The following is a 26,278-nucleotide window of genomic DNA, read 5'->3' as shown; positions in this document are numbered from 1 at the left end:
TTCTTGCTGTGTCTCTCTCTGTCAAATAAATAAATAAAATCTTTAAAAATAAAAAAAAAATTTTTTAAAGTATAGTGTTAGATAGCATCCAACAGTACTTTAAAAGGATTATTCACCACGACCAAGTGGAATTTATTCATGGGATGCAAGGTTGGTTCAACATCCTCAAATCAACCAATGTGATACAATACATTAATAAAAGAAAGGACAAGAACCATATGATCCTCTCAGTAGATGCAGAAAAAGCATTTGACAAAGTACAGCATTCTTTCTCGATTAAAACTCTTCACAGAGTAGGGACAGAGGGTACATACCTCAATATCATAAAAGCCATCTACGAAAAACCCACAGCAAATATCATTCTCAATGGTAAAAAACTAAGAGCTTTCCCCTAAGATCAGAACATGGCAGGGATGTCCACTCTCACCACTACTATTCAATATAGTACTAGAAGTCCTAGCCTCAGCAATCAGACAACAAAAAGAAATAAAAGGCATCTGAATCGGCAAAGAAGAAGTCAAACTCTTACTCTTTGCGATGATATGATACTTTATGTGGAAAACCCAAGACTCCACCCGAAAACTGCTAGAACTCATACAGGAATTCAGCAAAGTGACAGGATATGAAATTGATGCACAGAAATCAGTTGCATTTCTATACACCAACAATGAGACAGAAGAAAGAAAAATTAAGGAGTCAATCCCATTTACAATTGCACCAAATACTCTAAGATCCCTAGGACTAAACCTAGCCTAAGGAGCAAGGGATCTGTACTCAGAAAACTATAAAGTACTCATGAAAGAAATTGAGGAAGATACAAAGAAATGGAAAAATGTTCCATACTCGTGGATTAGAAGCATAAATATTGTTAAAATGTCCATCCTACTTAGAGCAATCTACACATTCAAAGCTATCCCTATCAAAATACTATCAACTTTTTTCACAGAGCAGGAACAAACCATCCTAAAATTTGTATGAAACTAGGAAAGACCCCAAATAGCCAGAGGAATGTTGAAAAAGAAAACCAAAGCCGGTGGCATCACAATGCCAGACCTCAAGATCTATTTCAAAGCTATAATCGAGAGAGTATGGTACTGGCACAAAAACAGACACATAGATCAATGGAACAGAACAGAGAGCCCAGAAATGGACCCTCAACTCAATGGTCAACTCATCTTCAACAAAGCAGGAAAGAATGTCCAATGAAAAAACCTCTTCAACAAAAGGTGTTGGGAAAATTGGAGAGCCTCATGCAGAAGAATGAAACTGGACCATTTCCTTACACCACACACAAAAAGATAGACTAAAAATGGATGAAACGTCTCAATGTGAGAAAGGAATCCATCAAAATCCTTGAGGAGAACACAGGCAGCAACCTCTTCGACCTCAGCTGCAGCAACTTCTTCCTAGACATACCACCAAAGGCAAGGGAAGCAAGGGCAAAAATGAACTATTGAGGCTTCATCAAGATAAAAAGCTTTTGCACAGCAAAGAAAACTGTCAACAAAACCAAAAGACAATGGACAGAATGGGATAAGATACTTGCAAATGACATATCAGATAAAGGGCTAGTATCCAAAATCTATAAAGAATTTGTCAAACTCAACACCCAAAGAACAAATAATCCAGTCAAGAAATGGGCAGGAGACATGAACAGACATTTTTGCAAAGACATACAAATGGCCAACAGACACATGAAAAAGGGCTCAACGTCACTCAGCATCAGGGAAATACAAATCAAAACCACAATGAGATACCACCTCACACCAGTCAGAATGGCTAAAATTAACTATTCAGGAAACAACAGATGTTGGCAAAGGATGCAGAGAAAGGGGAACCCTCCTACACTGTTGGTGGGAATGCAAGCTGGTACAGCCACTCTGGAAAACAGTATGGAGGTTCCTCAAAAACTTGAAAATAGAGCTACCCTATGACCCAGCAATTGCGGTACTGGGTATTTACCTGAAAGATACAAATGTAGGATATGAAAGGGGCACCTGCACCCCAATGTTTATAGCAGCAATGTCCACAATAGCCCAAGTATGAAAAGAGCCCAGATGTCCATCAACAGATGAATGGATAAAGAAGATTGTATATATACAATGGAATATTATGCAGCCATCACAAAATGAAATCTTGCCATTTGCAACAACGTGGATGGAACTAGAGAGTATTATGCTAAGCAAAGTAACTCAGTCAGGGAGACAATTATCGTATGATCTCACTGATAGAATCTGAGAAACAAGGCAGAGGATCATAGGGGAAGAGAGGAAAAATGAAACAAGAGGAAACGAGAGAGGGACACAAACCTATCATAAGAGACTCCTAAACTCAGGATGCCTGGGTGGCTTAGTTGGTTGGGCATCTGCTTTCAGCTCAAGTCATGATCCTGGAGTCCTGGGATCGAGTCCTGCATCAGGCTCCCTGCTCAGTGGGAAGCCTGCTTCTCCCTCTGTCTGCTCTACCTACCTTCATCCTGCTTGTGCTCTCTCTCTGTGACAAATAAATAAATATCTTTATGGGAAAAAAAAGAGAGAGAGAGAGACTCCTAATCTCAGGAAACAAACTGAGGGTTGCTGGAGTGGAGGGCGATGGGAGGGATTGGGTAGCAGGCGGATGGACACTGGGGAGGGTATGTGCTATGGTGAGTGCTGTGAGTTGTGTAAGACTGATGAATCACAGACCTGTACTCCTGAAACAAATAATACATTATATGTTAATAAAAAGGGGGGGGGGATAGTGTTAGCATACAGAGAAACCTATAGATCGAAGGGGAAAAATAACAGACTCCAGAAACAGACCCACAAACAGAGTCAACTGATTTTCAACAATGATATCAAATGCAATTTTGTTTAAAAGATTTTATGTACTTATTTGAGAGAGAGAGAGCACAACTGAGGGAAGGGGCAAAAGGGGAGGGAAAAGCAGATTCCCCACCAAGCAGGGAGCTCAACAGAGGGCTTAATTCCAGAACCCCAGGATCGTAACCTGAGCCAAAGGCAGAGGCTTAACCAACTGAGCCACCAGGCATCCTAATGCAATTTTTTTTAATCAATGCAAATTCAATGAGAAAATTCCATTGTTTTCCTTAAATGGTGCTGGAATATATCTCAACTGAAAAAAGTGAACTTTGGCCCTTACTCACATCATAGACAAAAATTAATTTGAGATAGACTATAGGCTTTAAAATACTGAGTCTAAAACTATAAACTTTTAAAAGAAAATGGAAGAATATTTTTGTGACCTTGGGTAGGCTAAGTTTTTTTTTCTAGAACACAAAGGCACTAATCATAGAATTTTTTAAGTGACAGACTGGACATTATCAAAACTAAAAACTTCTTGTTTATTAAAAATCATTAGGGAAGGAGAAAGACAAGCCACAGACTCCGAGAAAATCAACACATACTTCTAGCAAAGGATTGACAACCAGAATAAAAAATTACCACAAATAGAGTGCCTGGGTGGCTCAGTGGGTTAAGCCTCTGCCTTCAGCTCAGGTCATGGTCTCAGGGTCCTGGGATCAACGAGCCCCACATCGGGCTCTCTGCTCAGTGGGTAGCCTGCTTCCCTGTCCCTCTCTGCCTGCCTCTCTGCCTACTTGTGATCTCTGTCTGTCAAATAAATAAATAAAATTTAAAAAAAAATTACCACAAATAAATAATAAGAAAAATAGTCCTAAAGAAATGGGCAAAATACTTGAACAGGCACATCACAAAAGAAACCCAAATGTTCAATGAGCACACAAAAGCTGCCCAACATCACTAGCCATTACCTCGATGAGATACCACGCACACATCACAATGGCTAAAGTTGAAAAGACTAAAAACACCAAATTTTTGAGAGAATGTAGAGCAACCATGTGGTAATTTTTATTTTATCAGGCCCCAAACTAGAAATAGCCCAAATATCCCTCAAGAGGAGAATGATAAATAAACTGCATTATTTCATACAATGGAACCACTAACATATATAGCTATATGGATCCATTTCAAAAACATTAAGTTGGGGGCACCTGGGTGGCTCAGTTGGTTAAGCAGCTGCCTTCAACTCAGGTCACAATCTCAGGGTCCTAGGACTGAGCCCATTAGGGCTCCCTGCTCAGCGGGGAGTCTGCTCCTCCTTCTCCCTCTCCAATTGCCCCCGCCCCCCACTTATTCTCTCTCTCTCAAATAAATACATAAAATCTTTAAGAAATTTTTAAAAAACAGGGATGCCTGGGTGGCTCAGTCGGTTGGGCAGCTGCCTTCGGCTCAGGTCATGATCCTGGCGTCCTGGGATTGAGTCCCGCATCGGGCTCCTTGCTCCGCAGGGAGCCTGCTTCTCCCTCTGCCTTTGCCTGCCACTCTGCCTGCCTGTGCTCTCTCTATCTCTCTGACAAATAAATAAATAAAAAATTTAAAAAAAAATTTTTTTAAACAAAAACAGTAAGTTGAACAAAACAGGTGAGACACAAAATAGCACATGCTGCATGATGTTCTGCTTAGATGAAGTTCAAGCACAGGCAAAACTAGAACTACAATGGTGGAAGTCACAAGACGGGTTTCGTCTGGGTGAAAGGAAAGGGAACCTCGGCTCTGTATCCTGGTCTGGGTGCTGGTCATCAAGGCATGCAATTCACATTCGTATACTGTAAATTAGACCTCAGTAAAATGCTGTTCTGATCCGAAGTTCAGATACTCATCTTCTGGATTCCCTCTGAGAGTAGATGATTGATTTTTAGTACAATGTTTCAAATAAGAAACCCAAAGCAATGTACGGGGTCTCTGACATGTAACTCCCCAGTCCTGTCGGCCAAGGTCTCGTCTGCTGGCTTACTGCAGAGACTGGCAGACTCTCAGGAAAGCAGGAGGTGAATCTCCTTTCTTTCCTGTAAATCTGCTGATGCTATTCCATCCAGCACACCCAGGTGTTTGCACTGGGAGGCTTCCGTGTTATCCTGGTTGCTACACTGCAGAACCAGAAGTCTACCTATGCAACCGGTAATACTTAAGCTTAAAAAACCAGCGGTATGGGGGCGCCTGGGTGGCTCAGTGGGTTAAGCCTCTGCCTTTGGCTCAGGTCATGATCTCAGGGTCCTGGGATCGAGCCCCGCATCGGGCTCTCTGCTCTGCGGGGAGCCTGCTCCCCCCCCCTCCATCTCTGCCTGCCTCTCTGCCTACTTGTGATCTCTCTCTGCGTCAAATAAATAAATAAAATCTTTAAAAAAAAAAAAAAAAACAGTGGTATGAAGGGGGGGCTGCACATGTGTGGGGACAAGGGTATGTACCCAAACTTCCCACTCAATTTTGCTACACATTTAAAACTGTTCTAAAACATAAAGTTGATTAATGAAGAAAAAAAACCCCTTTACAATATGCCCCAGCAATGCCTCTCCTAGATATGTACCTGAGAAAAATGAAAATCTAGGCCCTCACAAAATTTGCATACAAATGCTCCTAGCAGCATCATTCCTAATAGCAAGAAAGTGGAAATAACCCAAATGGCTATCGACTGATGAATAAAGAAAGAAAATGTGGCATATATGTATGATAGAATATTATCTGGCAATAAAAAGAAAGGAGGTTCTGATACGTGCTACATGTATGAGCCCTGAAAACATTACACCAAATGAAAGAAGCCTGTCACAAAGGGCCACGTAACTATATGATTCTATTTATATAAAAATGCCCGGAATAGGCAAATTTATGTGCAGCCATCACTATAGTCAATTCTACAACATTTTTAATGACCCCTAAAGGAAACTGCATCCCCAACCTGGCAACACTCCCAGGTCCCCCATTCCTCCAGGGTTGGGCAAACACTATCTACCTTCTGTCTCTGTCTGTGAATATACAACAATTATTTTAAATAGGTCAACTATATCCTGTGTGAATCATATCTCAGTAAAACAGTAAAAACAAAAAACAAATACAAGAAACACACACACACACACACACCCCACCACCACCACCAACAACAACCAGTAGTAATAAGAGGAAACACAGAGCAACATGCCAGCCATCGTTCTAAATGCTTCTCAGGGATTAACACATTTAATGTTCCCAACAACAACAACCACCAGTAGTAGTAAGAGGAAACACAGAGCAACATGCCAGCCATCATTCTAAGTGCTTCTCAGGGATTAACACATTTAATCTTCCCAGCAACTGAAGGAGGCAGGTGCCAGGATCATCCCCAAGTTATTGTTGAGGAAACTCAAGCCCAGTTTAGGAACTTGCCTAAGGTCACAGAACGACCCAGGGGCTTGGCTCCAAAGTCCACATTCCCATTTGCTACTTAGATTGCCTCTTAAAAATAGACCAAAACAAATAAACCAAAAACCCCCACACAGAAAAATAATGGAGACCAGACAGAAAGCATGTTGAAATGCTAACAGTGACTTGCCAAGGAAAAGGAGAGCTTTCAAATTTTAATTTAAAACTTCCATATTGTGAGTTTTTCCAACCACTTAATGTCATTTTTAAAAATTTAACATGTTTCAGTAATGTTAGGAGTGCCATATTGGTGCCGTGGACCAGCAGATGATCTTTTTCGTTACTTTTTTATTTTTATTTTATTTTTTTATTTTTTTAAAGATTTTATTTATTTATTTGACATACAGAGATCACAAGTAGGCAGAGAGGCAGGCAGAGAGAGAGGGGGAAGCAGGCTCCCCGCTGAGCAGAGAACCCAATTCGGGGCTCGATCCCAGGACCCTGGGATCATGACCTGAGCCGAAGGCAGAGGCTTTAACCCACTGAGCCACCCAGGTGCCCCCTTTTTTATTTTTATTCAATGTTCAAGTGATACTTTAGCAATAGGAGAAAAGCACATTAAAAAAGAATTTGCCTTGTGTTGACAACAGCTTTTTTTTTTTAAAAGACTTTATTTATTTATTTATTTGACAGACAGAGATCACAAGTAGGCAGAGAGGCAGGCAGAGAGAGAAGGGAAGGGAAGCAGGCTCCCTGCTAAACAGAGAGCCCGATGCGGGACTCGATCCCAGCACCCCGGGATCATGACCTGAGCCGAAGGCAGTCGCTTTAACCCACTGAGCCACCCAGGTGCCCTGACAACAGCTTTTATCAAACTATTTCTGATGGTTTGGTAGTAACTGGACCTCCCAAATCTCAGCTTAGTGGCAATTTCATGAACCTCATCTTTCTCGAATAAATCTTATAGTGGGTATTTACTGAAGAACTAAAAGCACCTTTCCAAAGACAAACTCAGTGCGCCTTCTCAGACGTCTGCCCACTATGGCCCCGTGAACACAGATGACATCTGCATCTTTCAAGCTCACCTCGGAGTAGGTTCCGTTGGAGACACTGCTCGATGCATCGTCATTGGCCTTGTGAAATACACCAGATACCCTGACAAAGGAGACACCACATGTGCACATCAAGGTCAATGAGCTGCACGTGGGAAATCCTAAGGCAGCCCTGGTCAGCCCTGACTGTAGCCATACATAACAAGGACAAGGGTCAGAATCTCTAGGATCCAGGATCTTTAGGATCCAGGAAAAAATCTTCCCAGATACTTTATATTTCTTTGCTAGGGGACCCGTCCTGTGTTGAGAATCAGGGATCTGAGTAAGACTCAAATTCATGCTCGTGAGAATGCAAAAAATTAAAACTGTAATTCTGTTGAACATTCTTATGGTATGTCTGCAGAAGTTAATTCGGCATCAGACCATTTAACACTACAGCAGAGTTCCCAGGCAACAAAACCAAATGACAATTTCCTGATTTTTCTGAGATTTCTGTATAGACTACAAGACATTCTGGGCTTCTTGTTCTCAAAATCTAGAATCAGAAAACCAAAAAAGAGACCTACCTGCTCCGCAGAACCTGGCCCCGGAGGTCCTAGGGAAGGGAATATTGGCATCCTGGTATGACCCGTAGGCAGTGGTCACCCGGGCAAACGTTGGTAAGGGTGGAGTGACGGAGTTTGGGAGTGCAAAGGGATTGCTGGAAGTGCTGTCTTCTTGGTTCTGAAATTTAAAAATTAACAGACTAAAACCCACAAGCTGTCTTAAAGCTGACTTACAAAATACGGATACATTAGTTTGGGGAGGAAGAAACAAAACGGAATATCAAAGCAGAGGTTGGTAGGAGAATCCCACCACAAATGACTCCAGGCAGGAGACGAGCTGGCGCAGGCAGGGCTCCAAACAACTCTGGTTTCGTTTCACTTTTTGCAGAGAAGTGTCTTTCAGGATCTAGAAAAGGCACGAAACACAGTCAAGAATAGCAACGTTCCTTCTCCTGATTCACTTTTATTCTTCAAAGCAGTGGGAAGTCGTGAAGATGCAGGGAGACGGGAGCGTGGCTGTGTCTGAGGCTTCCAATGAGGCATCCTCCTTCCCACCTGCTCTAGAGGCTCACAGAGCAGATTCGAGAAGCTCTCTCCTTAGCCAGGGCAGGCATGGCTTGAGAGAACACATTCTTTCCTGTGAATTCTACTCCTTTCCTCTCCTTCCAGCTGAACCCCCACCCCCTCATGAAAATCTCAGGATCCTAGAAGTAATACCCAGTACAAGCCAGGGTGAACAGATTTCACTTCAGTGGAAATCACAACGTATCTTTTTTTTTTTTTTTGGCTTCCTTAAAAACACAAATCCTAACATTTTAAAGCACATGCTATAGACATAAACCGACATACATACTGAAGACAGGCGTGTTAACTGGGCCTGTGGGGTGCACTACAGAAGTCATTACCAAAGGGTCTACACAGCATGTGAAGAGAGGTTAAGTCTGAACTGAGATGTGCTGGGGCGTCTGGGTGGCTCAGGCAGTTAAGCGTCTGGCGTCAGCCCAAGTCATGATCTCGGGGTCCTGGAACTAAGCTCAGCTTCAGGCTCCCTCTGCAACTCTCCCTGCTTGTTCTCTCTCTCCCAAATAAATAAAATCTTAAAAAAAAAAAAAAAAAAGGAAAGGGCCAGTGTCAGCTGCTAGGCATGCTGAATTGAGATGTGCTATAAGTGTAAAATTCATACCAAGTGTTGAAGATTTAGTACAAAAAAAAAGGATGCAAACTCTTGCAATAATTTTTATATGGATTACATGTTGAGATGAGAATACTTTGCACATACTGGATTAACTAAAAATATTACTGAAATTAATTTACCTGCTTTCAATTTTTTCTTTTTTTATTGTGGATACTAGAAAATTTTAAATTACATGTAGCCTGCATTCTATTTTTATTGGATGGCACTGAATTAGACCTTTAAAGATACCTCTTAATCCTATCATTTTTATAACAATAGCAACATCTATGTTTTTTGTATGTGCAAATAAGACAATGAAATATTCAAATTCCAAGTACAAACAAAAAAACAGACTCTTAACTCTAGAGAACAAACAGATGATTACCAGAGGGGAGGTGGGTGGGGACAATGGGTGAAACACGTAATGGGGATTAAGGAATGCACTTGTGCTGAGCCCTGAGTAATGTACAGAATTGCTGAGTCACTATATTGTATACCCGACACTAATCTAACACTACGTGTTAATTATACTTGGATTAAAAAAAAAAAATTTCCAAGCACAAAATGTACCTATATAACAAAATCAAAGTAGTGTTTGAGAGATCCTTATACCCCTTGAAAAATTTCTTGGTTACTTATCTCCCTCCAGGAAGATGGGTCAAGTGTCTATGATAGAAACTAGGCAAAGGGTGAATAGCGTTTGGGTCATCTTGGTTTGTCAGGACATTTCAGTTACTCCACTCATGATGCTGTTCAAACTGAAAAAGGTGTACCATGCCCAGCTCGTGGGGCTTTTTTTTTTAAGATTTTATTTATTTATTTGATAAACAGAGATCACAAGTAGACAGAGGCAGGCAGAGAGAGAGGAGGAAGCAGGCTCCCTGCTGAGCAGAGAGCCCGATGTGGGGCTTGATCCCAGGACCCTGGGATCATGACCTGAGCCAAAGGCAAAGGCTTTAATCCACTGAGCCACCCAGGTGCCCCCTGTGGGGCATTTTTAATAGAGATTCTGCTTTATCAGCTCTGCACAAAAAGCAACTTTCTGAGTCCACAGGAGCAAGGACCAGGTGCCAGGCTATCCCACCTCCATTCAGGCACTGCCATCCCTTCAGACACCTCACCTGGACAGCTAGCCAGCCTCACCTGAGCATGGCACCACCTCCTCCCGTGAAATGAATTTTTTTTATTTTTTATTTTTTTTTTAATTTTAATGTTCTGAGAATTCTTTTTTTTTTTTTTTTAAGATTTATTTATTTGTCAGAGAGAGAGAGAGAGAGCACAAGCAGGGGGAGTGGTAGGCAGAAAGAGAAGTGGTAGGAGAAGCAGGCTCCCCACTGAGCAAGGAGCCCAATATGGGGCTCAATCCCAGGACCCTGGGATTATGACCTAAGCCAAAGGCAGATGCCTAACCGACTGAGCCACTCAGGAATCCTGGAATGGATTTAAAAAACAAAACAAAACAAGAAAGATGACCTGAGCTGAGATCAAGAGTTGGACACTTAACTGACTGAGCCACTCAGGCATCCCTTGTTTTCCAATTATAAAATATCTTTTAGCTTCAGAATACACCTAGCCTACTGTTCCCAGATAATTGAAAATGTACTGTAGGGTTCTTAACTTGGGATAGTGACATCTATGAGCAGATTATATACAATGACAGAACTACAACTATTTACATGCAATATTTCTAAGATTATATAAGGCATCTGTATAAATTTTTCTGGGGAAGGGTCTGTTGTTTTCATTTAATGTTTGAAGGGCTCCACGATCCAAAAAGGTTAAGAACCACGGCCCTGATGCTTTCTATAGACAACGAAGTTAACAGAGAAGCACATCTGCACAGATGGACTTTCAAATCTCATCTACTGGAGCTTTCATTCAACTTGACCACGCAACTTAAGACGCTGATGCCCATGAACAGACATTTCCTCTTACAACACTAAGGAGAATGTGTGAACAGAGAGCCCCACCTTTAGCAGCTTTGCTTTCATCGTGGATGTGATGGTTGTAGGGTTGATAAACTGGAAGGAAGGGGCAGCGTTGTTGGGGTACTGCGCGGGGAATTTCACCAGCATCTTGACGCGGTGGCCACTGCAGTGCACGGACACCGTGCAGCTCCTGTCTGCCGCGTCCATCTGCAGGCAACAAAGGGACAACAGCTTAGGAGAGGAACCATCAGGCATCTCCGGACACAAATAAATTTAAACAAGCTGATTGCAAGCTTTAAGTTCCCAGACCACGGCGAAGGGAGACTTTCCAGAGACAAACCAATTTGGAAGACTGAGACAACTCGTGTTCAAGACAGATTTTTAATTTTAGCACTGATTTAATAAGTTCAAAGTATTGTGACTTAAAAAAGCTTCAGCCTGAAGCTGTGAGGTAGACTGAAACTTGTTATATTTATTTTGAGATGAGAAAAGAGAGCAGGAAGAAGTGAAATACCGGTCTGAGTCAAAAAAGCACTGCTGGGAAAATCCACGGAGACAACGGACTAACGGTGCCCAGGTAGCAGGGGGGCTGCAATGGGCCGTGACCATGAATGGGTATAGGACTTTTTAGGGATGATGAAATGATGAAAATGCTTTGGAATAGGGGTGATAATGGCAGAGTTCTGTGACTATTCTATGAACCACCAAATTATACACTTTAGAAGTGTATACACTTTAGAATTATACACTTTAGAAATTATACACTTTAGAAGGGCAAACTTCATAGTTTCGTGAATTACATCTCAGTGCTTTTTAAAAAGCACTCCTGGAAAAGGAATCAAGACCTCCTTCTTAAACTAGAATCACTTGGCTATCCACACAGTTCTCAATTGTTCTCAAAGAGGGGTATGATCTGAATTGATACAGATAATCAATTAATCAAAGAATCCTTTCTCTCTCTTGATTTCTCGCACTGCCAACCAGAGAAGGCAGCTGGAGTAGAGCAAAGAAAGGCACACACATGGGAAATCTGGAGACAGATTCAAATAGCTGCTGACTTCAGACAAGTCATGACATCTCTTAGCGTCAGCTACCCCTTCTGTGAAGTAGGGATAAAAGCATGTATTGCAGAGTTGTTTTAAAGGCCAAAGGAGGGGCACCTGGGTGACTCAACAGGTTAAGCATCCAATTCTTGACTGCAGCTCAGGTCATGAGCTCAGGGGTGTGAGATGGAGCCCCACCTTGGATTACGTCCTGGGCATGGAGCCTGCTTGGGATTCTCTCTGTCCCTCTGCCCCACCCCCACCCCCCAAAAGGCCAAAGGAGATAATTGTGCATACACACATATCCATACCTGTTAGTTGAATCTAGGCAAAAAAAGAACAAATCAAGCTTCAAAACTCAGACTCAGTTGTCTGAAGGAAAGCATTTCAATATCTCCCCAAAAGGAAGAGAGTAAACGTTTCCATGTGTTAAATGAACAAAGAGGTTTGATGACCTTCTTACTATGAATCTAAGTCATTAAGGAAATGACCAGCTTTAAGGGAAGACAGTACAGCAGAGCACAAAGAACCTGGGGCCTGGGGGGTGGGGGTCTGAGGGTCAGGATGTCTGGCTTTCAAACTCAGCTCTGCCACTGACTCTACCAGTAACCTTTGCCAAAGCACTAACTAAGCCTTCCTGGCTCTAAGTAACTTCATACGTGATAAAACGAGGTGTTGGAGCAGCTAGGAGGATTTCAACACACATGAGCATCAGTTTACTCCTCGGTTCATCTGACGAGAAAATACTACGGCGAGACTATAATTTGCATTTGCAAAACATCTATTTCTCTAGAAAACCTAGAAAATAAAAAAGCCAGCAGAGAGATTCACTTGTTGGAGTGGCAAAGCTCTCTGCTAGCCGAAATGAGAGCTGGAGGAGTCCCCTCGCCCACCGACAGCCACCAGCCAGCAGGGGAACGAGGTGGTAAGCCAGTGAGCACCTCCACGTTGACATTCCGGATCTGCACGTTGATCAGGGAGAACTCCTGCTGCAGAGTCTGCGGGAGCCCCGGCTGCTCCGATTTCTTCTCTTCCAGGATGCTGCTCGGGGGGTCTTCCTTTAAGACTAGCAGGAGAGAGAGGTTCTTCAGTTGTTGGCAAACACTTTTGAAAATGGGTCCGAGGGCCGTTCTAGGGTATGTGCTGTAACTCTGAGATGCACGGGGGGCACCTCACCCAAAACACCCGTCTGACCAATTACCTTCCTCCTCCCCATGGCTCGAGTTGTGCTGGTGATCTGTATCTTGAGCGTGCAGGGTCTTCTCTGGTTCCGGCAGAAGAGAAATGCTCTCAATGAACTCATCGACACCATCTAGTATGTCATTTGCACAAAGCTGCAACAAAGGGTAGAAGATCTAGGTCTACAAAAGTCAGTGGAAATGATTGCCATGTCCGGTTAGGGTTCTGACTTAAAAATGGGAAGCACAAAGCCTAAAGGTGTCAGCCAAAAACTGATCAAAATAGGCTTTACCCACCACCAAATCTCCCTGGTTAAATACACAGGAGATGAGAGTTTCAGCTACCCTGGAAATTTTTCATCCTGTTCCGAGTTTATGCAAGCCTCAGAAAACATCATTTTAAATTCCAAGCCTTTAAGGAGTTGTTCAGCTAACCCCAGACCAAAAATGAACAAATGGTACTTTCTGGAAAAAATATATTTGAAAGGCAGTAAGGTGAGGATATTTGACCCAAACGCTCAAGAGTGACTTTGTACTGAGCAGTGCTGCCGATTTTTTTTTTAAGACTGAAGGACTGATGGATCGGCTGATTTTTAAGTGATCGTTACAGCCAACATGGGTCTCGAACTCACAATCCTGAGATCAAGAGCTGCATGTGTTCTGGGGTGCCTGGGTGGCTCAGTCCGTTGAGTGTCTGACTCTTGGTTCCAGCTCAGGCCACGATCTCAGGATCATGAGATCGAGGCCCACATTAGGCTCCATACTCAGCCAGGAGTTTGCGTGTCCCTCTCCTTCCCCCTCTGCTCTTCCCCAGATAGCCGATCTAATTAATTAATTAACTAATTTTTTAAAATCTTAAAAAAAAAACAAAAACAAAAAACAAAGAGAGAGAGAGTTGCATGCTCTCGTTCCCAGGTTTTGGCACCAAAAAAAAGGAGCTGCCTGTTCTACCAACTGAGCCAGCCAGGCACCCCCGTGCGGGAGGCCACACGAGGATGCACAGTTCCTGCCTGTAAGGCACGTCGCCACGGAATGGAAAAACCGTGTTGAGGCAGAGCACAGCCAGGGCCACGGCAGTTCACGCCAGGTACCAACCACTGTGGTTCATGTAAGAAACAGGTATCATTTATGGGGCAAAAATTGAAAAGGGCTTCACAGGACAGGTGCTGCGGGTGGACGTTAAGGGCTCTGAACACTGCAGGTAAGGTCAGACGTCCCAGTTCAGTTAGAAGAAGAGAAAGAAATGAAGCCCACAGGCCGTCTGCTCAGTGGGCTGCCCACACTCTCATGCCGGGACCAGAGAAAAGGCAGTCAGAGGCTCTTGACGCTTAAAAGTGCCCAACGCTGGAGTTGGCTCTTGAAGCCCTGAAAGCCTCAGTGTGGCCGCCGCACGCCACTCGGCCAACAGCAAGTGTTAGTGAATGTCTCTCACGCGTCCTCTGACTCCAAGTACTCAGGCCTGTACTTTCTGTAAGTTGCGAGCACACCCAGGCGCACTCCTCCACGACAGCACTGAGTACGTACCCTCTGCATCTGGGAATCCACCCGCCACATCCTCAAGGTCTGATCCCGCGACCACGTAACCAGCTGGTAGTCCTTGGACCCTAGAAATCACCAAATAAGAATCCTGGAACTTTTTTTTTTTTTTAATTCGACATCAATTTTGCTACAGGTTGCAGTGGGGTGAGACTCCTTCACTCATCCAGTCAACAAAGGCTTGCTGACCATCTTCTAGACGCCGGGCACTGTTCCAGGTGCTAGCACAAGCAGGACTGCTACAGTGTCTGTCTTTACAGATCTCACAATCCAGCGGTGGCAAGAGGAGAATGGATAAAAACATAATAAAATGTGTGGTAGGGATAGTGTTATTTAAAAAAAAAAAAAGAAGAAGAAGAAGAAACAACAACCAGGATAAGAGAACTGATGGCGAAGCTATTTTGAGACAGGCCTCCCTGAGGAAGTCACATTTGAGCAGAAACTTAAATGAAGTGAAATGATATCTGGCAGCCCAGCAGGTGAAGAGGGACGCTGGGATTTAACGTCACGTTGAACTTTCGCCTCCACAAATGTTCCTCCTTTAATACGCTCCAGAGGAGCTGAGCGTGAATATGATTTTTGTGAAATGAATTGCTTTAAATGCATAATACCACTGAAAAGAATTCTTTGGTAAAGAGAAGCACCTCTTTATGAAATGGATAATCGATCTGGAGTGTTCTTAACTGACTGAGTTGTATTTTCACATGTCACATCTGGTCAGAGGGAAATTATTCCAAAATCGTTTAGGGAGCTTTATGAAAAGATCAGGGCACTTCGGAGTAATTAGGTCATATCTAGAATCTCCTTTATGGCCATCCTTAGAGAGCAAAGAATTTAGAGGAGTTTAGAATTGAATTTCATCCAATTCCTTCATTTTACAGGTGAGAAAATGGAGGTCACAGAGAACATGATGGGTCCAAGCTAAAAGGGCAGGTGAGCGACAGAAGTTCCTTCTGTGTGTCACTGCCCTCAATCGGGCCTTCGCTCCCTCAGTGTGTTACCGTATCCTTGTGTGAGCCTATCAGGACACAAGTCTTCTGAACTTGTGAGCCTGCCAGAAGTCCCCGGCCGACCCCGTGCAGACTCATGTTTGCATCAGCAATCATCTGCCTCCACATCTGGCTTCTTTTCGTGTCCCTGACTGTGGAGAAAAGTTATCCCTAATTCCGTTCTGATCCCGACCCCTCTACCAGTGCCTCCACCCCCATTTCCTCTCACCCTCACAAGGCCCCAGCTTTCCCACACACCCACTCTCTCGCATCCTCTCCTCACCCTCAGAGGGAGAAGGCAGCGGCTCTAAGATCAACTCAGTCTGCTCCTTGCCTGTGAATGGAACTTCAATCACAAAACCAGTTCCTGCTGCCTCTGTCCACGCTGCCTTACAATCTGGCCTCTATCTTCAGTCTGCTTCTGGAACTCGTCTCCTAATGATCGCATCGTTTCCTATTTGTACAATTAAGGGCTTTTCTCTTATTCTACAAGCTGATTCTTCAGCAACATCTGTAACCAGGGACTGGTGCCTCCTTCGTGAAGCACCCTCACCCCTTGGCCAGGACACCCCGCTTCTCCTGCTAGCTCTCTAGGAGCTCCTGCACCACAGTGAAAACCCAAGTCAAAGCTTGAGATAACCCAGTAAAAACTAAGAAGACATGGCAGTAAAATAAAATGGAGTGGCAACGGTTGAAAAAGAAGTAAAACACAAGAAACGTGCGAAGGGATCACATTTACGAAAGGTCCAGCAAGTGAGTTGAAACCATTTCAGGGGCTGCGTAAACTGGTGGTAAACGATAAAAATAAGAACAGCAATCGCTGGGGCACTTGGGTGGCTCAGTGGGTTAAAGCCTCTGCCTTCGGCTCAGGTCATGATCCCAGGGTCCTGGGATCGAGCCCCACATCAGGTTCTCTGCTCAGTGGGGAGCCTGCTTCCTCCTCTCTCTCTGCCTGCTTCTCTGCCTACGTGTGATCTCTGTCAAATAAATAAATAAAATCTTTAAAAAAAAAAAAAAAAAGAACAGCAATCACTCTCATAAATATGAGGACAGCGTTTCCTTTTGGGGAAGGGACGGGACTGTGGTCCAAGGCTCGAGCAATGTTCGCTTTCTAGACCATGATGGTAGTTACACAGATTTTCTCTTCCAAATTTGTAAGACTACACAGGTTTTATGCAACTTTCTAGACAGATGATATACTTTGCAAGAAAAAGGAATTTGAAGAAATACCTGTAACTTGCACTCAGAATCTCACTACTGACTAGATAGTCTCAATTTACACAACTCACCTTGCCAGCTTACAGATGACAGATAACTGAAAGCGGGTTGCTAGACACTTTTCGTTTCAAGCCAAAACTCCAGGCCAACCTCTCCCTGCCAGACCACGAGAAACGACATCATCTGTTTACTATGGCAAAGTGCGAGATGAAGATGAAAGCCAAAGTCATGCAAATTGATGGGATAAAGACCAAGCAGCCTCATGTTTCTAGAAGCAGGGATATTCGGGAAATAAAGATGAGAAAATTAAGAGGATGACCAAAAGAGTCCCTTCAAAAACTATCCTGGAAGAGAGGCTCATGGAGGTCACAAAGAGGCCGGGATAAGATGAGCGCTCTAATCCCACGTCTACCCGAGACCTTTCCTGGGACTCTGGACAGGTCCCACCACTCCACTGCCTGGCTTTCCTTCTTTAATACAGAAAGACCAAGAGATATGCTTCTGTTCCCTAAAACCTTTAGATATCGTGACAATAAGATCTCAGGAAAAGAGAAGCTGCTACTAAGTTTGCATGGTGAGTTGGTGGAGAAGTGAAGGCCAAGGGCTTCTGACTCCATTACACTTGACCTTGCACTGGTCAGGGCTGGCTAGACGAAGCTGCAATTTAAGGCCCAAATCTCAGGGCCTTAAAGCAAGGACACCTTGCTCACGGGTCCAGCTCCAGCTGGAGTTCTGCCAGCTGTGGTGGCCACAGCAAAGACAGCGTGTAATTGTACAATGGCTGCTAATGCTTCAACCCAGAAGAGATCACATCCCTCTGTTTATGTCTCATGATCAAAGCAAGCCAGGTAGCCAAACCTATCTTCAAGGAGGTGCAAGATAAAAAACCACTATGTGTTGTGAAGGGAACTAGGAACATGTGGTGGGCAGGGTGCTGATGGTGACCTCAGGTCTCCTTCCCCAGAGTGGCAAGGAGTGAACATCAGACTTCTGAGAAGTGTGACCCCAGAGTTTTTCCAGCCCTAGAGATGATCTAACAGCAAGTCTATCCATCTCTTACAGATCTCTTCCGTGCAGGTGAGAGATGGCACTGAACCTATGAGAAGGGGCACTAGCTTGGGACAGAAGCCACAGACACACACCCCTTTTCTCATCTACAGTGAATGGTGGCAGTCCCCCTGACTCTCCCACTCTTCAAGCCCTGTGCTGAGGGGTCTGCGTCCTTCACACTGGCCCACACGGCCAACCCCACTGGAGCTGCTGTAGAACAGGGCTCAGAAGGAAATCAGGCCCCTACTCACCCTCCTTCTGCTTCCTCCACTGGAACTCCAGCACCACGTCATCGTGCCCCACAAAGGTATGGACCGGGGTGTTCAAGTCAAAGACATTCCACAAGAGAAGACTGTTTTCCCTCCGAAGCTGGGGGACCATCACAGTCACCAATCCATTGCTGAAAGGCTATGGCAGGAAAGGGAAAAGCAGGTAATTATTCCAGGGAGAGTCAACTGAATCTTGAATTACCAAGGCTGGAATGCTTTCCTAACTAACATAAATGAGATGATGAAGGCCCCAACCCATCTGGGGAAATGTTTTCCAAATACTGTAAGTTAACCATCCTTCTACTTTTCTTTTGCATTTATTCTACTTTTTCCTGTGCATGGAAGGGACCACAGCGAGTAAAAAAATAAAGCTAAGCCAAATACTTGGAGAACTTGAAATTCTAAAATAAGCAAACGGCTCTGACTGCTGCACACCAGAACACACTGTTTCACATCCAGAGCGGGTATGTGAGACACGCTGGGGAAAACCCCAGAGCAGCGGCGGGATTCTTGCCATGTGGAAACGCACCAGCAGCACGGCAGCCACACGAAGCATCACCTTCCCACGCCCCCCCACCAAACCACAGCTATTCAGAGGGAAACCCTCCAATCTCAGGACTGGCACGCTTTACCTATCGACACCTCACCCGCTAGGTAGCAAAGGGGCCCACTGGGTAGATAATCAGACTCTGTTCTTGAAGGAATAAACTACGGTCACCTAAAAGCACATTTATCTTCACTTTCCCTCCTGGCAGTACTCCTGGACTTCTCTATTTATTTTTTAAAGTAAACATATTAATCCAGAGAACTATTTCAATTCATAAGAACAATGTCTGGTTTCTTGACAAGCGCTCCCAGATGCAAAAGCCACTTAATACCCAAATTATCTTCTATGTTCCACAGCGCGTCAGAGTGACAGCCTAACGCATAAAGGCAGCTTTATTCATCTCTGTGCGCTCCCTTTCAAGTTGACAATGAAGAAAATATATTATCTCTGATCAGAAGCTATCAATGTGGCAATGGAAAAGCTGTTGAAAGACTAATAGCTTTATTCTGCAGCATTTTATGGTTTATAAAGCATTTTCACATACCATTTCTCAAAAGGAAAGGCGTATTGTACATGTGCTAAATGCCACTGAATTGCATACTTTAAAATGGTAAATTTTGTCACAATAATAAAAAGGAAGGCCTGGTAAAAATTATTATTCAGATGCTACAGAGAAGGAAACTATCGCTCAAAAGCATCCAGCAGCTTCCCCAAGGCCACATAAAGATTAAATGGCTCATTGCAAATACGGAAACAATCTAAGTGATCTAAGTGTCCATCAATGGATGAATAAAGGGGCGCCTGGGTGGCTCAGTCACTTCCAGTTTGAAGATGAGCAAGTTCAGGGGATCGAATACACAGCCCAGGGATGATTGTTAATAATACTGTATTATATTCTTGGAAGTTGCTAAGAGAGTAGATGTTAAACATTCTCAATACAAAAAAGAAATGGCAATTATGTGATGTGACAGAGGTATTAGCCAACCATGGGGTACTAACAGTCTTGCAATATCAAATCCATGGGGGTATACCTTGAACTTACGCAATGCTACAGGTCAATTACATCTCAATAAATGTTGGGAAAAAGATTAAAAGGCATCGATGGGCCCAAAACCCAGGTCTTCTGAATCTAAAGCCAGATTTCTTTCTACCATGGTCCACTGACTGCAAGCCCCAAACCCTCTGGCCCCGTCTCCCCCGCTTTCCCTGCCAGTAGTGACCACCTTCATGTGGCCCGGCCTCCCAGGCTATGGTCAGCAACTCTTGCACAGGTTCTTCCCCAACATTTCAAGGACAAGTTTTTAAATACATACCAGCTTTTATGCCGTCATTACCGCCTTTGTCCCACCCCTCAGCCAAGACAGAAAGAGAAACTGCCTCACAAAGAAAATAAGAGAAAAGGGTCCTGGGCCCCCACGTCTGGACACTAAGAGGAAGCTCCCCAGCAGGAGGTGGGGTGTCCCACTCACAGTGTATCTGGCCTTCCAGACAGGCACCTGGCAAGGGAGAATACTGAGGTATTTCCGAGGCTGGCGGTAATCCCAGAACTAGAAGAAAGAAAACGGTAATTTGTTAAACAAACGCCATTAAAAAACCCAACAATTGGGGCGCCTGGGTGGCGCAGTGGGTTAAAGCGACTGCCTTCGGCTCAGGTCGTGATCCCAGGGTCCTGGGATAGAGCCCCGCATCGGGCTCTCTGCTCAGCGGGGATCCTGCTTCCCCCTCTCTTTCTCTCTGCCTGCCTCTCTGCCTACTTGTGATCTCTGTATGTCAAATAAATAAATATAAATCTTAAAAAAAAAAAAAAAAACCCAACAATTGAAATAAGCGCAGCCTGCGGACCCTCCACTCTCTGTCCTCGGTGTGTTCCCAGCAGTGCTGCCAGCCAGGGGAGTGCAGCAGACACACAAACCTTTCCCATATATCAACATTACAGGAGAATTTCCCAACATCACCAGGACCAGCCCTCAGGGCCGATCAGCTTCAGCCTGCCTATTAAACGGGCCTAGAGGTGAAAGGTCAGAGTGACAAGCCTTCCCCCTGTGTCACTTTTATACCATGCAGGGCAAAGTAAGAACTAACGACAGGCAATGTGCTGACTACTTACTGCATTCCAGACTGAGCTGAGAGCTTTAGGTTTTGCTATCCCATTTAATCTTTGCGACAACCAAATTAAGGGTGTCATTCAGTTCTTTCTCAAATGTAGAAGCTAAAGACGAAACAATCCAGCTTGCCCAAGGTCCCACAGGGAAGAGGTGGCTGTTTGGACACCGACGTACTCACATACACTGTCACCCACTCCGCCACTGACCATGTGGAACTCGAGACTGTGAAATGCACAGAGGTGAGCCAGACACACTCCGCCTTAGGGACGCCTGTGCTTTCAATGAAGGGACACAGCTATAGTTGGAGCCTGAGCCTCAGTTGTGAAGCAGGAAACCGTAGAGCACCAAAGGCAGGAGGACCAAGACTGCAACTCAGCGCTATTCCAGTATTAAGAAATTTTCAAAAATAGATGAAAGTTTGGCAGTTTCTTAAAAAGTTAAACACGCATAAGCCATTGACCCACTGACCCATATGCCATCGATCCCAACTCCTAACTATTTGTCCTGGAAAAGTGAAAAGCTCTACTCGCAGGAAAATCTATCCATGAATATTTATAGCAGCTCTATTCACAATCATCAAAAACTGCTGACAGCCCAGTCAATGTTCTTCAACGGGGCAACAGATGATCAACTGTAGTATGTCCATACAGTGGATTACCACTCGCCAACTAAAAGTATATGATCTATCGATTCTTAAAGTACCTTGGATGAATCTTGAAGGTGCTATCCTGAATGGAAGAAACCAACTCAGATAGTTACATACTGAATCATTCCATTTAAATGACCTTCTCAAAACGACAAAACTACAGTGATAGGGGCGCCTGGGTGGCTCACTGGGTTAAGCCTCTGCCTTCCGCTCAGGTCATGATCCCAGGGTCCTGGAATCGAGCCCTGCATCGGGCTCTCTGCTCAGCGGGGAGCCTGTTTCCCCCTTTCTCTCTGCCTACCTCCTCTCTGCCTACTTGTGATTTCTCTGTCAAATAAATAAATAAAATCTTCAAAAAAACCCACAAAAAAACCTACAATGATGGAGAACGTTATCAGTGGCTGCTAGAAGTTGGGGGTTGGAGGGTGTGGCTATAAAGGGATCACATGAGGTGATTCTTGTTTCTTCTGACAACTCTCTTTTTGACAAATTCGGACTCCACATTCAAAATAATAAAATTGTTAAGATGTGTCTTCCACCTAAACTGCAGCTGGGTTTCCCCGATGGCTACAGAGAAAACTGTAACTTGCTACCTCAACTTACAAAAGAAGGGAAACTAGAAATCATTAGGTCGGCGTGGCATTCTCCGGATTTTTAATTAGATCAAAACTTCGTGAATGCCTTCCTATTATCAAGTCTACCAATGTGAAAAACTAGCAAAGGAAAAAGTTCAACCCCCCTAAGTTAATTACGTACAGGTAAGATCATAGTACTATTGAGTATATTTTGGCAATTGGTTACTTTTCATGTTTATTTACAGACTGTCACAAAAACTGTTAACAAAATCAATCCTTTAAAAAAAAAAAAAGATTTGTGGGGCGCGTGGGTGGCTCAGTGGGGTAAGCCTCTGCCTTCAATTCAGGTCATTATCTCAAGGTCCTGGGATCGAGCCCCACATTGGGCTCTCTGTTCAGCGGGGTGCCTGCTTCCCCCGTCTCTCTCTGCCTGCAGCTCTGCCTACTTGAGATCTCTCTCTCCCTGTCAAATAAATAAATAAAATCTTAAAAAAAAAAAAAGGATGTTTCCAGATTTAAATATGTTCAACTAGTGAGTATTATAACATATAATAACAACATATAATTATGGAACAAGTTAGAGGACCCTGGGGATTGAACCGAGTCCTCACTCATTTCATAACATGATCTTACTCTCAAGGGAACCACTGTCAGTCTTACGAAATGATGATATGCTGCATGTGAATGGCTTCAGTCTATTTAATCTGACTGATTAGTATAAGTACCAGAGCAGCCATGCCATCCTCTCGCCCACAGGTGATTTCTGCTTTTCTCTTGCTTGCCAAGAGGCCCTTGCTACAAGTTACAGATCAGAAAGGAAGGCTTCTGAAGAAATATCAGAAGAGCCTCAGGCAAGAAAGAACCAGGTTTTTGAACAGTCTTGTGGGTACAGGACTCTCAGTAAGGCTGACCTTGACCCAGAGGCAGACACACATCTGTCAGGATGGACCAAGGATCTGTGTCTGGATTTCCAGGGCTGCTCATCTAGAAGAAGGCAATATCATAAATTTGACTGCTTAGCCCAAGATCAGGGACAAAAACAATCATTAAACTGGTGTGAAGTCATCTCATTGTGGTTAATGTTCTATTTCTAATAGCCAGATAAGAAAAATCCTTTTCTTTCTTCTTGATCTAGCTCTAACCCTCAATTCAACAGTTTTACAGTTTAACAATTTACAAACTCAGGTGAAACATTCAGTGGTATCTTGTTCCGGCGTACCCCTTCAATTCAGAAAACAAAAATATAATAAAAATGTGTTACTACAGGGGCGCCTGGGTGGCTCAGTGGGTTAAAGCTTCTGCCTTCGGCTCAGGTCATGATCCCAGGGTCCTGGGATCAAGTCCCACATCGGCTCTCTGCTCAGCAGGGAGCCTGCTTCCCCCTCTCTCTCTGCCTGCCTCTCTGCCTCCTTGTGATCTCTCTGTCAAATAAAGAAATAAAATCTTTAAAAAGAATGTATTACTACAAATAATAAGCTAACCTCTTGTCAGGTAAACTTAAGAAAACGATTATGTAGGGGGCACCTGGGTGGCTCAGTGGGTTAAAGCTTCTCCCTTCAGCTCGGGTCATGTTCCCAGGGTCCTGGAATCAAGCCCCACATCAGGCTCTCTGCTCAGCAGGGAGCCTGCTTCCTCCTCTCTCTCTCTGCCTGCCTCTCTGCCTACTTGTGATCTCTATCTGTCAAATAAATAAATAAAATCTTTAAAAAAAAAAAAAAGAAAACTATGTAGGAAAAAATGACATATTGATTCTAACATACAAATTACTAAAAAATATGGTTGAATATTATGCAAGTACTTCTGATACAGCTTCAATTATAATTATGCTATTTATATACATTCAACAGAAACGCCTTCCTTCCACCAGGATATAGTGGAATAAATTAAATACCATGTCAAAAGTCTCATTTAATTCCTAAGCTCAGCCTACAAGTAAGGAACAAGGACTGAGTCTCACATGTGGAAATTGACCTGTTGCCTGCTTCAACACCCACGGAATCCAGCCTACGGGTAGTAAAGATGTCGCTGAACAGGACAAACTTGAGGAAAGAGGAGGAGGGGAACTGGATGGTTTCTGAGTTCTGAACTTGGGTGACAAGGTGCCAAAAATCCAACCCCAAATAAACAAACAAAAAAACCCATTCCAGCACATAAAAGTAAATGACAACCCTAAGGGATTTACAAACCTCAAGACAGAAGTTAAATTTTCAGGCCTCAGTGTTATGGTTCTAGTTTTGCTCACCATACCATAAAATGACATTTTCTGTGTGCCCATGTAAACAAATCATTACGTTAATGATGCTGAATCAGAAAATTGCTAAGCCAACTTGTGTGGTCAAATCTCTGTCCTTCCAGACAGAGACCTGACCACAAGGAGGGCCTGTGGAATGAGGCTGGCCCTGTGCCCTGCATCCTTCTAAACGCATCAGTTGGGACAGGAAAAACAAACAAGAAATGCTGCACTCTGAGATAAACCAAAAATAACAGGGTTACAGAAACACATAAACCCTGGAGCATTTCCTGTAAGAGAGAGAGATTCTCTGTCAACTCTGTCCCTTTTTTTTTTTTTTTAAGATTTTATTTCTTTATTTGACAGAGAGAGATCACAAGTAGGCAGAGAGGCAGGCAGAGAGAGAGGGGGAAGCAGGCTCCCTGCTGAGCAGAGACCAGATGTGGGCCTCAATCCCAGGCCCCTGAGGTCATGACCTGAGCCAAAGGCAGAGGCTTAACCCACTGAGCCACCCAGGTGCCCCTGTCCCTGACTTTTGCAGTGCTGCAGGCTGAAGATGTCCTAACTTTTGTGGATGGGATAATCATATTCAAAGAGTGCTGGTTTTCCATCCCAGGGAGACTAATCAGAAACTTGGTAACCTTAACAATTTTGTTAACCTTAACCTTAACAATAACAATATCAGCTTTTCTCCTTTATGATATACCTGGTTTGGTTTGGTTTGGTGGTGGTGGTGTTTTTTTTTTCCCCTGAAATCTGATTTCCTGGCAACTTCTTGGCAAATAAACTTCTCTTTTCTAAATGGTTTAGTCTCCGACTTCCTCTCACAAAGGGAAAGAAGAAAACACTCCAAACAGATCCCGGGAACCCTATCAGAGATATGCTACTCTTCGTTCCTACTGGCCCACACGACCAGGCTTACCTGCCCGGAACCCCTACAGCACACACTGTCCTTGGCGTAGCTTTCCTTCCAAACCAGGTGCCGCTTCAAAATCTAATGCTTCCCGCATGCAGCCCCCCGAGCTGTCCCTGGGGGTCGCTCACCTTCACAGAGTTGTCCTGACTGGAGGTAGCAAGAATGTGCTCAATGTCTGGGTGCCAGTCCAGGCCATGGATCTTGGAGAGGTGCGCTGCGAGATACTCCACCGCCGTGCTGGGTTTCTACGACAGGATTGGCACAGAGTGTTGTCAATTTATAAAGAGCTCCCTGAGTGTCTACCACAGAACGGTCTGCTGGGGGCTGGGTGGGGACACAGAAACACTACCAGATACTGTCTCTATCCTTAGGAAACTCCACTTTGTTTTGTTTAAAACAAACAAAACAGAGAAAGGCTTCTCCAACCCTCCTTCGTGCATGCTCTGTATTCGGGCCTGTGAACCTCATTTCTTTCCGCTCCAGCCCCAGGCATGGCTTTAATGAAGGATACCAGGTGGTGGGAGCTCTTTCGCTGACTAGTGGAGTCTGCAATCCCCACTCCCCTTCCTCGCTATCACCCAAGGAGAGGGGCTGCGACGTTCAGACAGACCGGACCTCGAGACCGGAGGGAAAACCACCAATCTTAAAGTAATCCTGCACCAAGACCCCCAAAGAGAATGAACACACATCACAAAAGATAACTATTCATGATTAATAAGCTTATATAAAATAAGCAAACTCGGGAGGAAACCTCAGAAATATACATTAAAGTCAGATTTTATTAAGCTATCAAATTAAAAGATACTTGTAAATAATACTCGACGCTGGCAAGGCTCCATTTGTCACTGCTGGTGTTTATACAAAATAGTACAATCTTTCGGCAAAAACCTTTGACAATTTTTACCAAGCAACTTAAGATTTTCCTTTCCTAGGAGAATATTCCAATTTCACAAAAAGCTTTAGATAACTAAAGATGTTCATCTTGGTGATACTGGAAATACCAGAAAACTAGAAGCAACACAAACAGTACATGGGGAATAATTAAATTTTAGATCAACTACGGTACAGCTATCCAACATAGTA

At 43.9% G+C, this 26,278-nt stretch overlaps 1 protein-coding gene across 3 annotated transcripts in view; it reads right to left on the bottom strand.

Annotated features, from left to right (window-relative positions):
- WDR59 (WD repeat domain 59) overlaps positions 1–26,278 on the bottom strand; it is a 93,468-nt gene that overhangs the window by 30,196 nt on the left and 36,994 nt on the right. For all 3 annotated transcript variants that reach the window (XM_080827735.1, XM_080827734.1, XM_080827736.1), the window contains exons 8-17: positions 25,324–25,440; positions 20,193–20,270; positions 18,159–18,315; positions 14,639–14,718; positions 13,138–13,270; positions 12,878–13,002; positions 10,936–11,100; positions 8,102–8,197; positions 7,813–7,969; positions 7,280–7,349 (exon numbers count right to left, since the gene is read on the bottom strand). In XM_080827735.1, coding sequence (XP_080683861.1) covers positions 7,280–7,349; positions 7,813–7,969; positions 8,102–8,197; positions 10,936–11,100; positions 12,878–13,002; positions 13,138–13,270; positions 14,639–14,718; positions 18,159–18,315; positions 20,193–20,270; positions 25,324–25,440 — 1,178 coding nt within the window. The remainder of the gene's footprint in view (positions 1–7,279; positions 7,350–7,812; positions 7,970–8,101; positions 8,198–10,935; positions 11,101–12,877; positions 13,003–13,137; positions 13,271–14,638; positions 14,719–18,158; positions 18,316–20,192; positions 20,271–25,323; positions 25,441–26,278) is intronic.

The sequence above is a fragment of the Martes martes genome (assembly GCF_963455335.1).
Source record: "Martes martes genome assembly, chromosome: 17".
In the NCBI taxonomy this organism is placed as follows: domain Eukaryota; kingdom Metazoa; phylum Chordata; class Mammalia; order Carnivora; family Mustelidae; genus Martes; species Martes martes.
The sequence above is the reverse complement of the archived record's forward strand: the minus strand, read 5'-3'. Positions and strand labels throughout refer to the sequence as shown.